This window comes from Tachysurus vachellii, chromosome 3, assembly GCF_030014155.1.
Source record: "Tachysurus vachellii isolate PV-2020 chromosome 3, HZAU_Pvac_v1, whole genome shotgun sequence".
In the NCBI taxonomy this organism is placed as follows: Eukaryota; Metazoa; Chordata; class Actinopteri; order Siluriformes; family Bagridae; genus Tachysurus; species Tachysurus vachellii.
Window position 1 is genome coordinate 27,941,797 of NC_083462.1, and position 14,452 is coordinate 27,956,248.

The window sequence follows — 14,452 nt, forward strand, 5'->3', positions numbered from 1 at the left end:
CTATAGCGTTATTATAGGGCTTACACGGTGCTATATAACAGGATATGTTATCTGTGCAGAGAAGAAAATCCAGTTGTTGCCTCTCTGTGAAGACATGCTTCCTTATATCCCCATATGAATAATCCAGTTATGGAATGTAAGGAAGTGTGTGGTTTCAGGAGGAATTTGTCACCAGGAAAAAGGCTAAAGCATTTTTGTCTGTATTTGTATCATTCTTGGGAAAAATAGTTGCAGGGCTAATAGACGAACCCCATACAGTGGGCAGCAGGAGAGGCGCTAATACTGTTGTTTATGTGGTTGCTTGGGCAAAGGCATGTGCTGAAGGCTCATCACTGTCTGCTCTAGCTGTCTCACTGAACAGACATTATGAGCAGCTGTTCTAATCTTTCTGTCTTGCCAGCATTCTAACCTTAAAAGGCCTTTAACATATGTGCAGCCAGTATCCATATTTTGCTGTCTTCTTATATTTACATTTACTTTTTTTTTTAAATATAATTTCTGCCCTTTCACACAAAGTAAGGTGCTAAGTACAAGGAGCTTTCACACAAAGTAGAAATCCTAGGACAGCTTGCAATAGTAACCGTGATATGCAACTTTAACCATGATCGCAAGTCACAAGTCAAGAGACTTACAGAGAATCTAAAAATATAAGATGTTCAGAGTGCATCTAGTGTCTCTGTGTAAATTTGAATTCTTTTTTTCTTTCTTTCTCAACAGGTAAGGAGTCGTTAGAGAGGACGAAAGGCAGTTCCCCAGTACTCTAGCACTAATACAGGCTTTATTCTTCTTATTCGATTTCCTCACTTTCATGAATCAACACACCTTGCTGTAGCTGGTCAAATGGAACCAAGTCAGGTGTTTCTGTGAGGTTTGGTCCCCTTCAACCAGCTACTGCGCTGTGAATTCAGCCAGCAATTCAGATCATTATCAAATAAAAACTAGCCATTTAAAACAAACAAAAAAAGTGCCATTTTTAAATGACTCATAAAAAAAAGAAAAGAAAGAATACTTATTAAAATGCTATACATTTTATTACTAAAGAAACAATATCCACTGTTTTCTATCAGTACGCTTGTTATGTACAGTTATAACTAAATAAAATGCCGAATGATGAATGAATCATGTGATTGTAAAGGTCTCTTTATTAATTGAACATTTCATAAACTACATTGTATTCTTTATTCTTAAATTTCACTGTAGATAAAAGAACAAATATAATTTAATATATATAATATAATATTATATATATATATATATATATATATATATATATATATATATATATATATATATATATATATATATGTATGTATATATAAGTTAATACCGATGCCGAGCGCTCTCAATGCAAACATTTAACTCAGCATGTTCCTATTAAAGCAAAAGGGTCAGGTGTCTATAGTAATAAAAACAACAAAAAAACTACCAGAAGTCCTGAGTTTTGTGACCTCAGAGAGCGTGAAGGATTGTAACGTGTTAGAATACTAGTTAGATACATTAGAGCTAAACCAATTAGAGCCTTGTACGTAAGTAGCAGCAGTTAATGGACTTTGCTAATGAGCTAATGCATGTGGTGAGTATTGTGGTGTGGTTATGATGTTGCTTTGCTGTTTTTCTAATGTAATCTAAAGTTTACATCTAAAGTAGATTTAGTAAGCCTGCGTCTTTTCCTTGTTTTACTTGCTAGGCATATTGTCAAGAAAGGCGGGAATAAAAGCAAACCCAAAACACAGAGATAACAAGTTAAAAAACAACAATCTATTAACAAAAGAAACAGACAGGGAACATAAATTCACGAGCACAAGAACCGGCAAAACACAGTATAAGAACCGACACACAATAAATAGATAGAACTAAATAGATATAATAATGAGTCCATTACAAAAATGTGTGACACATGACACAAAACACACTGCAGGAACACCCCAATGTCCGGCAGAGAACGTCTTGGCACATACAGTGATGCCCATATACATAAAGATTTTATGTATCAAATATTTTTATATGCTATTTCTGTTCATTCTTTTCGCTGTGAGATTTACTTAAAATGTTATTTTTGGTAATCCTAGAAAGAAATACTCCTCCTAACAGTCACAAGATCTATATATTTGTAATTTCAACCACATTCCCTCCTGAAGGCCATGTGAAGATTTCCTTTTGTGTGTTGAACTTGCAAATGAATTCCTTTTGCATTTTTGTGTTTATCAAGTGCAGGGACAAAAGAAGAAAGTTGTTACCTGTTTTTTTTTCTCACATTTCTTGTCATTAATTCCCCACTCCTAGACTGATGAGGGATGTAACTATGTTTATGGTGATTATAGGTGTAGGTAGTGACCATAAGTACAAAGAAGACAGCTGATGTGTTTTGGGTACGTTGTGGTGGTTTGACACCTGCTAGAGGTCTATCAGATACATCTCACTAGATTGTCTGACTCTGTGGATTCCCTGGGAGTAAATGGAATCAGTGGCTGTGGTTACAGAAGTCCTGGCTGACCACCAGCATGTTGACATCACAACACTTACTAGGGAAAACATGTTTTTTTCCCCCATCATACCTTTTTCTTAACTTTTTCTCCTACTTGAATTATAAATTGAACTTGAATAAGTGAGTCATTAACACTAAAACTGTAAGTTATGAATAGGAAATGGTATCAAAACGGTGTTAAAGGCATCCCTTTAACTGTATGATAAATTCCATAAGCCATGTCAGGCCTGTCATCATTTTTCAAACACACACACACACACACACACACACACACACACACACACACACACACACACACACACACACACACACACACACACACACACACATTTTCACGCGCACGGCGCATTGCGCATGTCTCACTTCCACACTCCAGTCGCTAGGGGCAGCATTGTAATTTCTGCACGTTTTTAGCAGTTCCTCAGGCTGGTGTTCGCAAACTGGAAACATGGCAGACTCAGAGGGAAAAGGTAAGACCAAACAGAGTGACAGCAGCACTCATCCAAGAGCAAAGCCCTTGTCTTTATCGTGTATGGATTTAATTGGACCGCCATTAAAAATCCCCCTGTGTTTTTTTCCTTTCCACTGAAAACAAGTTGCGCTTTTCCTTTATTTAGCTTGTTCTGTCTGACTCAGCTAATGCTAAGTGTAGTGAAAATTGCATCATGTTGCGTCTGTTCTCTCTCACTGTGTGTGTATGACTGAGTGTGTGTGTATGACTGAGTGTGTGTGTATGACTGAGTGTGTGTGTATGACTGAGTGTGTGTGTGTATGACTGAGTGTGTGTGTGTATGACTGAGTGTGTGTGTGTGACTGAGTGTGTGTGTGTGACTGAGTGTGTGTGTGTGACTGAGTGTGTGTGTGTGACTGAGTGTGTGTGTATGACTGAGTGTGTGTGTATGACTGAGTGTGTGTGTATGACTGAGTGTGTGTGTGTATGACTGAGTGTGTGTGTGTGTATGACTGAGTGTGTGTGTGTATGACTGAGTGTGTGTGTGTATGACTGTGTGTGTGTGTGTATGACTGTGTGTGTGTGTGTATGACTGTGTGTGTGTGTGTATGACTGTGTGTGTGTGTGTATGACTGTGTGTGTGTGTGTATGACTGTGTGTGTGTGTGTATGACTGTGTGTATATGACTGTGTGTGTGTGTGTATGACTGTGTGTGTGTGTGTATGACTGTGTGTGTGTGTGTATGACTGTGTGTGTGTGTATGACTGTGTGTGTGTGTGTATGACTGTGTGTGTGTGTGTATGACTGTGTGTGTGTATGACTGTGTGTGTGTGTGTATGACTGAGTGTGTGTATGACTGTGTGTGTGTGTGTGTATGACTGTGTGTGTGTGTGTATGACTGTGTGTGTGTGTGTATGACTGAGTGTGTGTATGACTGTGTGTGTGTGTGTGTGTGTGTGTATGACTGTGTGTGTGTGTGTGTGTATGACTGTGTGTGTGTGTGTGTGTATGACTGTGTGTGTGTGTGTATGACTGTGTGTGTGTGTGTGTATGACTGTGTGTGTGTGTGTATGACTGTGTGTGTGTGTGTGTATGACTGTGTGTGTGTGTGTATGACTGTGTGTGTGTGTGTGTATGACTGTGTGTGTGTGTGTATGACTGAGTGTGTGTGTGTATGACTGAGTGTGTGTGTGTATGACTGAGTGTGTGTGTGTATGACTGAGTGTGTGTGTATGACTGTGTGTGTGTGTGTGTGTATGACTGTGTGTGTGTGTGTGTGTGTGTATGACTGTGTGTGTGTGTGTATGACTGTGTGTGTGTGTGTGTGTGTATGACTGTGTGTGTGTGTGTGTGTGTGTATGACTGTGTGTGTGTGTATGACTGTGTGTGTGTGTGTATGACTGTGTGTGTATGACTGTGTGTGTGTGTATGACTGTGTATGACTGTGTGTGTGTGTGTGTGTATGACTGTGTGTGTGTGTGTGTATGACTGTGTGTGTGTGTGTGTGTATGACTGTGTGTGTGTGTGTGTGTGTGTATGACTGTGTGTGTGTGTGTGTGTATGACTGTGTGTGTGTGTGTGTGTGTGTATGACTGTGTGTGTGTGTGTGTATGACTGTGTGTGTGTGTGTGTATGACTGTGTGTGTGTGTGTGTGTGTGTGTGTGTGTGTATGACTGTGTGTGTGTGTGTGTGTATGACTGTGTGTGTGTGTGTATGACTGTGTGTGTGTGTGTATGACTGTGTGTGTGTGTGTATGACTGTGTGTGTGTGTGTATGACTGTGTGTGTGTGTGTGTGTGTATGACTGTGTGTGTGTGTATGACTGTGTGTGTGTGTGTATGACTGTGTGTGTGTGTGTATGACTGTGTGTGTGTGTGTGTGTGTATGACTGTGTGTGTGTGTGTGTGTGTGTGTGTGTATGACTGTGTGTGTGTGTGTGTGTATGACTGTGTATGTGTGTGTGTTTGTATGACTGTGTGTGTGTGTGTGTGTGTATGACTGTGTGTGTTTGTGTGTGTATGACTGTGTGTGTGTGTGTGTGTGTATGACTGTGTGTGTGTGTGTGTGTGACTGAGTGTGTGTGTGTGTGTCTGTGTGTGTGTGTGTGTATGACTGTGTGTGTGTGTGTGTGTATGACTGTGTGTGTTTGTGTGTGTATGACTGTGTGTGTGTGTGTGTATGACTGTGTGTGTGTGTGTATGACTGTGTGTGTGTGTGTATGACTGTGTGTGTGTGTATGACTGTGTGTGTGTGTGTATGACTGTGTGTGTGTGTGTGTGTGTGTGTGTGTGTGTGTGTGTGTGTGTGTGTGTATGACTGTGTGTGTGTGTGTGTATGACTGTGTGTGTGTGTATGACTGTGTGTGTGTGTGTATGACTGTGTGTGTGTGTGTATGACTGAGTGTGTGTGTGTATGACTGAGTGTGTGTGTGTATGACTGAGTGTGTGTGTGTATGACTGAGTGTGTGTGTGTATGACTGAGTGTGTGTGTGTATGACTGAGTGTGTGTGTGTATGACTGAGTGTGTGTGTGTATGACTGAGTGTGTGTGTGTATGACTGAGTGTGTGTGTGTATGACTGAGTGTGTGTGTGTGTATGACTGTGTGTGTGTGTGTGTGTGTATGACTGTGTGTGTGTGTGTGTGTGTATGACTGTGTATGTGTGTGTGTTTGTGTGTGTATGACTGTGTGTTTGTGTGTGTATGACTGTGTGTGTGTGTGTGTATGACTGTGTGTGTGTGTGTATGACTGTGTGTGTGTGTATGACTGTGTGTGTGTGTGTATGACTGTGTGTGTGTGTGTATGACTGTGTGTGTGTGTGTATGACTGTGTGTGTGTGTGTATGACTGTGTGTGTGTGTGTATGACTGTGTGTGTGTGTGTATGACTGTGTGTGTGTGTGTATGACTGTGTGTGTGTGTGTATGACTGTGTGTGTGTGTGTATGACTGTGTGTGTGTGTGTATGACTGTGTGTGTGTGTGTATGACTGTGTGTGTGTGTGTATGACTGAGTGTGTGTGTGTATGACTGAGTGTGTGTGTATGACTGAGTGTGTGTGTGTGTGTCTGTGTGTGTGTGTGTGTATGACTGTGTGTGTGTGTGTGTGTATGACTGTGTGTGTGTGTGTGTATGACTGTGTGTGTGTGTGTGTGTGTATGACTGTGTGTGTGTGTGTGTATGACTGTGTGTGTGTGTGTGTATGACTGTGTGTGTGTGTGTATGACTGTGTGTGTGTGTGTATGACTGTGTGTGTGTGTGTGTATGACTGTGTGTGTGTGTGTATGACTGTGTGTGTGTGTGTGTGTGTGTGTGTGTGTGTGTGTGTGTGTGTGTGTGTGTGTTCGACTGTGTGTGTGTACGACTGTGTGTGTGTACGACTGTGTGTGTGTACGACTGTGTGTGTGTACGACTGTGTGTGTGTACGACTGTGTGTGTGTACGACTGTGTGTGTGTACGACTGTGTGTGTGTGTGTACGACTGTGTGTGTGTGTGTACGACTGTGTGTGTGTGTGTATGACTGTGTGTGTGTGTGTATGACTGTGTGTGTGTGTGTATGACTGTGTGTGTGTGTATGACTGTGTGTGTGTGTGTATGACTGTGTGTGTGTGTGTATGACTGTGTGTGTGTGTGTGTATGACTGTGTGTGTGTGTGTGTATGACTGTGTGTGTGTGTGTGTGTATGACTGAGTGTGTGTGTCTGTGTGTGTGTGTGTGTATGACTGTGTGTGTGTGTGTGTGTGTGTATGACTGTGTGTGTGTGTGTGTGTATGACTGTGTATGTGTGTGTGTTTGTGTGTGTATGACTGTGTGTTTGTGTGTGTATGACTGTGTGTGTGTGTGTGTGTATGACTGTGTGTGTGTGTGTATGACTGTGTGTGTGTGTGTATGACTGTGTGTGTGTGTGTATGACTGTGTGTGTGTGTGTGTATGACTGTGTGTGTGTGTGTGTGTGTGTGTGTACGACTGTGTGTGTGTACGACTGTGTGTGTGTACGACTGTGTGTGTGTACGACTGTGTGTGTGTACGACTGTGTGTGTGTACGACTGTGTGTGTGTACGACTGTGTGTGTGTACGACTGTGTGTGTGTACGACTGTGTGTGTGTGTGTACGACTGTGTGTGTGTGTGTACGACTGTGTGTGTGTGTGTATGACTGTGTGTGTGTGTGTATGACTGTGTGTGTGTGTGTATGACTGTGTGTGTGTGTATGACTGTGTGTGTGTGTGTATGACTGTGTGTGTGTGTGTATGACTGTGTGTGTGTGTGTGTATGACTGTGTGTGTGTGTGTGTATGACTGTGTGTGTGTGTGTGTATGACTGAGTGTGTGTGTGTGTATGACTGAGTGTGTGTGTGTGTATGACTGTGTGTGTGTGTGTATGACTGTGTGTGTGTGTGTATGACTGTGTGTGTGTGTGTATGACTGAGTGTGTGTGTGTATGACTGAGTGTGTGTGTGTATGACTGAGTGTGTGTGTGTATGACTGAGTGTGTGTGTGTATGACTGAGTGTGTGTGTGTATGACTGAGTGTGTGTGTGTATGACTGTGTGTGTGTGTGTATGACTGTGTGTGTGTGTGTGTATGACTGTGTGTGTGTGTGTGTATGACTGTGTGTGTGTGTGCATGACTGTGTGTGTGTGTGCGCATGATTGTGTGTGTGTGTGTGCGCATGACTGTGTGTGTGTGCACATGACTGCGTGTGTGAAGGCTTAATGCTAATTGTTTAGCTAACTAGTATGATGCTAAACTCTCTTTTTGCAGATGGAGAAGGGAAATTCGAGGAGATTACAAAGGTGAAGGTGAGTCACATTATAGTACAGAAGCATCTGTATATATTACACACATTACTGCTGCTATATATTGTACTAAAAGCATAATTTTGCACTCCCACACTTTATGTACACAACATTTTATGTTCATATTCTATATTCATATTTAATACTCATTCTGTCTATATTGTATCTCATTGTCTGTGTTGTCTTGTATAGTTTGTTTAGTATAGTGTTATTTATGTCTGTACTTTTGAGAGTCACAAACAGCTGGAACCAAATTCCTTGTGTGTGTCAACACACTTGGGCAATAAACCTGATTCTGATTCTGATTCTGAGTTGATTATAGGGTGTAAGTCTGTTCCTAAGTCTGTTAATGCAGTCACTTGGTATTATAATGAAAATAAATAAATAAATGTGTGTAATTAATAAATATATATATATATATATATATACATATATATATATATATATATATATATATATATATATATATGTATGTATGTATGTATGTATGTATATATATATATGTATGTATAATATGTATATACGTATATGTGTGTGTGTGTGTGTGTGTATATATATATATATACATACACACACACACACACACATTACTAGTAAAGTTTGTTATTGTGTCTGAACCTTTTCCTGCCATCTACAGAATGAAGGTCGAGAGCTTACAAAAGAAGAGAAGCAGCGTATGCGAAAAGAGAAGAAACAACAGAAGAAGTGCAAAAAAGATGACAAGGGACCGACGGATAAAGAAAAAAAAGCAGCCTCTTCCACTGCTCAGCAGCCACTTACACCGAGTCCAGCACAGAAAGGTGTGCAACACAGAGTCAGACGTCTCAGAGCAACAGCTTAGTCTTATGTGTAGAAAAATGACAAGAAATCAGCAAAATTACAGCCCTAAAAAGTGTCTCAGAGACATCTCTAACTGGTGAGAGTAGAGAAAGGTTCACTGAGATGGAAATGAGTTGAAATGACAAAATAAATTCTGCATCAAACTGCACTTGACTGATACATCGTTTATAATGCCTTGTTTTTTTTCTTTTAAACCACAAACCAGTCAGTGTGAAATATCTTAATCAACAAAATATGAAATATAAGCACTATATTTAATGCACACATGCGGTCAGATGAAAGCTGTTCATTTTGTCTTCATATTTCACAAAATCATATTTAAAATATTGTATGTAAACATAAATAACGTTTCAGATACCAGGTTTTTCGGGGTTATAAGCGATCGTCTTTGGCATGCAGCAAAACAGAAGGCTCATGGATGTGTTTTTAATACTAGCAGTTGTTATACATGCAAATAATAGACTATTTTATTTATCTGTGCGACCCAAAACTACTCATTTTTCACAGAGAACAATTAAACAGACAGGCTAACTCTGAAACACACTATTTAGAACGCAACTATGGAGCTGCTGCACTTATACTGCTGAAATATCTTTTGTAGAGATGCGTCCTCAGTGGATACGGTGTTATGTGTCTTGTTCTTGATTCTGTAGGCTATTAAAAGTGGATTATTCATTTTTTTTTACACGTATCACACGTCATGCTATTATTATCAGAATTCTTTCATTAGCATAGGATTGAATAACACACGGGTGTGATTGTGTCTTATGTTTAACGAGCTGTTCCTACAGTTCTGTTGGCACGCTCTACAGAACAGGGTTGAGATTCTTTACAGATTTACGGTGATGTAGATGTTGATGCAAACGCTGCAGTATCAGGCATTTGCATGCAAGATTTATACAGATTCCACTGGAGGTTCTTGCAGTAAAAGTAACTTTACAAATCCTGTTTTATAAAGTAAAAGATAATCTATCATATGTTTGTTTTTTCTTTTTTTTTTTTCTTTCCCTGATGCATTTATCAAACAGTCTGTGTGTGTGTTTGTGTTCTAGCATTTTAGCAGCATCTTATTATTTGTCCACCGTTTAGGATTCATTTACTCGTCTTATAAATGATGCTCTATGGATTTTATTGCTTTGGTTTTAGATTTGCATGCTCACATATGTTTTAAATATTGCACAGTAACAGTAACTCCTTTCTTTGCTTGCACTGTATATGCTGTTTTATTCACGTGCTCCTTCCTGTCTCTGGTCTTGTAGCACCATCAGCGGTCGCTGCTCCTGTCAGCGTATCTGCAGCTGAGAGCTCTGCGTCTGCAGACAAGCCGGCTAAAAGTAAAGCAGAGCTGAAGGCAGAGCGAAGGGCACGCCAGGAAGCAGATCGCACAGCAAAACAGGCTAAGAAAGAGCCGGGCGCCACATCCACGAGCAAGTCTAAAGCTCCACAGAGTGACCTTCAGCCAGGTAACATAATCACAGTGAACATGCCCTGAACAGACGTGTGTTGATTATATTGTACAATACAAAAAAACCCCCAAAGATTTTTAGATAGCGAGTGTTTGCTCTGTCATCGATCCTTCTTTCCACTTGAAACATTTTACTCCGTCTGCGAACGATTTATACTTTCCTCACTATTTTTCTTCTCCTTATCGTCTTCCTCAGTGGTGAAAAGATTACCGGAACACATCCAAGTAGATGATCCTGCAGTGGTGAGAAAGCTGGCCAAGAAGCTTGAGAGACAACAGGTCAGGAGATTTTCATCACAGTGTTTGTTATGGGTGATACCTTCATTCCTTCTTTCTTTATTCACATCTTCCTCCCCTACTGATCATGTAGATTCGACCTCACGCTTACTTCAGATGCTTTACCTCCCATTTCTTACAGAGGTCAGGGCAGGGGAGCCGCGTAAATATGTCTCAAGTCAAGGTCTGACCCCATACTGTGTGCTGTTTTTTTTTTTTTTTTTGTTTTGTTTTGTTTTGCTTAAATGTGCACATGATTAGAGATGAGCAAGGATATATAGGATGTCCCTGACATGTGAAAGCATCAGTTGCTGTTTGGTTGCGTGTGTTGGTGTTCCGTAGGCTACTTGGGTTTCATTTGGTTATGTAGTAGACTTTAGTCTTTCATCTGTTTGGTTATGTACTGTGCATCTTTTACATGTTTATTCCGGCTATTAAACCACACGAAATCTATCGTGCTATTGCCGAAGGACATCAGCACTGATCCTGAAGAGAAAACAATATCCTCTCCACAGTGACAGAGCTGACCGTTGCCTTCGATGTGCCGCAAGCTGAAAGAGTTCATGTCTGTTTTTTATTCTTACAGATTCCTCTAAGATCAGAGTATGGCTACAAAGTCAGCCTGTTCTCCCACCTGCACCAGTACAGCCGCAAAGCCCCTCTCACACAACTAATCAGGTACTGCTCCATACCTGCAGTGTAAACAGTCTGACAGAGTTTTGTCGTTTGACATTTACAGTACAGTAAAATCTGTAAAATAAACAAAAAAAAATCGACAGTAAAATTAAAAAAATTTTTTTTTGACGTTCATAAATAATATTGCTTGATTAAACCTGTGTTAAATAATAAAGAAAAATGCAAGTAAAATATAACACCAGGTTATGTGACGTGTTTTACAAGTTTTCCTGTTTTCTCTAGTTATATTAATGAGCTTATTGCCTCCCATATATTTCATATCCCCTGAACAGCTTCCAGATCCTTGCAGCTCTAGTTTTCAGCTCCCTCCCCAGTAGTACATCAACTCCCACAACATTATTTTTTGGCTTCATTACATTATCTGTTCTAACTCAGATGTCAGACGCTGTATATATAATAATAAAAAAAAAAAAAGTGATTTTTTTTTTTTTTTATTTGAATTTTTTTTTTGTACGTGTCTAGAGCTATTCCAGGCCACGTGCATGAAGAAACCCCTTAGTAGTAGAACTGATTATGAGCCACATGTCTGCTATCTCACTTACAGACCTTCACACATACATGTGGATTATGCTGCAGTACAACAGAGCAAAATTCTTCAGTATTTTAGATCAGTTCCAGGATGCGCCCATGTTTTAAAATGTTTTCGGACGTTTTAATCCACCAGTCAAAAAACTGCGCTTGAAAAGTCCTGGAATTTGCCATCACGTTCGCATTTCATGCCAGTGGTACGACCTCTGCTGAGGAACAAGTGCTCTTCTGTTGAACGGTTAATAATAAATATTTAAGTATTATGTTAATAACGGACGTGTTGTTTTCAGCATCCCTGCCACAGTTATCCACCCCTCCGTAGTCCGCTTGGGATTGCAGTACTCACAGGGCATCATAGCCGGCTCGAATGCTCGCTCTGTGGCTCTCTTGCATGCCTTTAAACAGGTATGATGTCAGTTACCACTTCAGCCTTTTATTTGCTTGGGTTGACTATGGAAAAACTTACAGTTACTGACTTATAGTTTTTCAGTTATTATAATTACTGAATGTTTAACAGCAATAAATCAAGTCAACCCAAATTAGCTCACGAACCTTAAAGATTCCTTATGACCATAACGTTCCAGGTGATTCAAGACTACAGCACTCCTCCCCATGAAGAGTTGTCCAGGGACCTAGTAAACAAACTGAAGCCCCACATCAGGTAACGTTAACACGCAGAGTTTCCGTATGCATCGCTCTGCTCAGATGCAGTTGGTGCACGAGTTGTTTTATACTTATTTCCTTCATTCAAACTTAACCTGATAACCTTTAAAATCACTGAGTTGGTCGCTCGAACGCGATTGATAAGTTGCCTTGTTTTTTTTTTTTTTGTCTTTCTGTAGTTTCCTCAATCAATGTCGCCCCCTATCTGCAAGCATGGGTAATGCAATCAAATACATTAAGAAAGAGATCTCCAATATTCCAAATCAGTGCAAGGAAGAGGAGGTGAGAAATATTATTAAAGCATGATTACGCTATGCTGAAAGTGTGCATTAAGGATGTTTTTGGTAGCTTGGTTTACTTGCTAGACTTACTAGTGCCTGACTGTCTGCGCACTGACTATCTTCTGCTAAAGTCAAGCACAGGGAAAATGCACATATCTTTCAGCTGAGTGGCATTTTCTATTATGTCTGTTTCACTATGGCCAACAGCTTTACATTTACTGTGTGAAGAAATCACACTATTCAGTGAGCTAACAATTAAACATCTTGAGATAACTAGCTATTTTTATATTTGTGTTTTTTAGTGGCTCCTTATTTAGCGTTCCTGATCTTATGCAGAAAGCCTACAGGCATGGTTAAAAAATAAATACAAATATTTTGCAGGCAGAAAAACATCATTTTTGCTATTTTGCCAAATTTCTACTAAGTACTACCACATGTACATTGCAACATGCTTTTATTCTTTTAAAAACTGGATGGCATTTTTTTCTTCTTTTCTTCCCTCTCATAGGCTAAGATGAAACTATTGTCATGTATTGACAACTATGTAAACGAGAAGATCAAGTTGGCTGCTGAAGCCATCTCTAAATACGCAAGTGAAAAGATTAGTGATGGTGATGTCATTCTAGTTTACGGATGGTAAGAGAATCAGCATCCACCTCCTTAGGTTTTGATTTTACGATGGACTTACCTGATTGTGGGGGAAAATGTGTGTTTTTTTTTTCTTTTCTTTTCTTCTTCTTCCCAGCTCTTCACTTGTTAATTATATTCTGTGTGAGGCGTTTGACAAACTCCAGAGGAAGTTCCGAGTCATCGTGGTGGACAGCAGGCCCAGACTGGAGGGCAGGGAAGCACTGAGACGTTTGGTGAAGAGAGGCATTCGCTGTACCTACGTGCTCATATCTGCCCTCTCCTACATTCTGCCTGAGGCACGTATCACACCAGTGTTATATTGCACTACGCCAACACACATCATTCTTATAATTGCGCTCATCCACAGGTGTCTAAGGTGTTTCTTGGAGCCCATGCCCTTCTGGCTAATGGGTACGTCATGTCACGAGTAGGAACATCCCAAATAGCCCTTGTAGCCAAGGCGTACAATGTGCCTGTGCTGGTCTGCTGTGAGACCTACAAGTTCTGTGAACGAGTGCAGACGGACTCATTCGTATCTAACGAGCTGGGTAATTATATTCAACTCACCTGTTAATATATCATACAATAAGTTGAGCTGGTAAAAAATGCTTTGTGTGTTTTTGACTGAGTCTTTTTTTTTCTTCTTTTCATCCCCTCTATTAGATGATCCCGATGACCTGATCGTGACACGGAAGGGAAAGACCCAGCTGGAGAACTGGCAGTGTGTGGAATCACTGGGCTTGCTGAACTTGGTTTACGATGTTACGCCGCCAGACTTTGTTGACTTAGTGATCACTGAGCTAGGCATGATCCCCTGTACCTCCGTGCCTGTAGTGCTACGAGTGAAGAATGTGGATCAGTGATGACCAGGCTTCCGTCTTACATCTGTGTATTCACAAGCCTGCACACACTGCACAGCTGGCGTAGAATAAACCTTTATCTTAAATGCCACTTCATTTTTAATCAATGCTGTTTTGTCTATTTATTTATTTTTATCTTCGACATGAAATCATTTGCAGCACTTAGGAGTTTCTGTACTTGTACAGTTTCTGCATTTCGTTCAGAGGTTTAATTAGGGTGTAAAGCAGACACATTTGTGGAAACAAAACAACCTGCAGGCTTTGTTATCCCACTTAAACCAGTGGAAACATGCGAGGGAATTCATTGGTACAAATAGCATCATTGATCAACTTTAAGCCTGACATTTTCACTAAAGTGAGTTACATCGTAGGCTTCAGTGAGCAAAGCGATAGAAATGTATGTGAAGGATCACATCTTGCTGTATTCTACGTTCATGACCAGGGTCAGAAGCTGTTGTGTATCGCTCAGGCCAAGGAACTGGACTTCA

The 14,452-nt window shown here is 40.3% G+C and overlaps 2 protein-coding genes across 2 annotated transcripts in view; both read left to right on the top strand.

The window, feature by feature from the left end:
* snx17 (sorting nexin 17) overlaps window positions 1–14,452 on the top strand; it is a 43,229-nt gene that overhangs the window by 3,936 nt on the left and 24,841 nt on the right. The gene's annotated exons all lie outside the window — the stretch shown is intronic.
* eif2b4 (eukaryotic translation initiation factor 2B, subunit 4 delta) lies at window positions 2,863–14,055 on the top strand. The gene is made up of 13 exons (XM_060866574.1): window positions 2,863–2,955; window positions 7,691–7,728; window positions 8,363–8,525; window positions 9,825–10,028; window positions 10,227–10,309; window positions 10,893–10,984; window positions 11,821–11,935; window positions 12,115–12,191; window positions 12,373–12,475; window positions 12,983–13,110; window positions 13,220–13,400; window positions 13,472–13,652; window positions 13,768–14,055. Exons 1-13 carry the CDS (start codon window positions 2,934–2,936, stop codon window positions 13,965–13,967), a joined length of 1,587 nt encoding a protein of 528 aa, XP_060722557.1. The 5' UTR covers window positions 2,863–2,933; the 3' UTR covers window positions 13,968–14,055.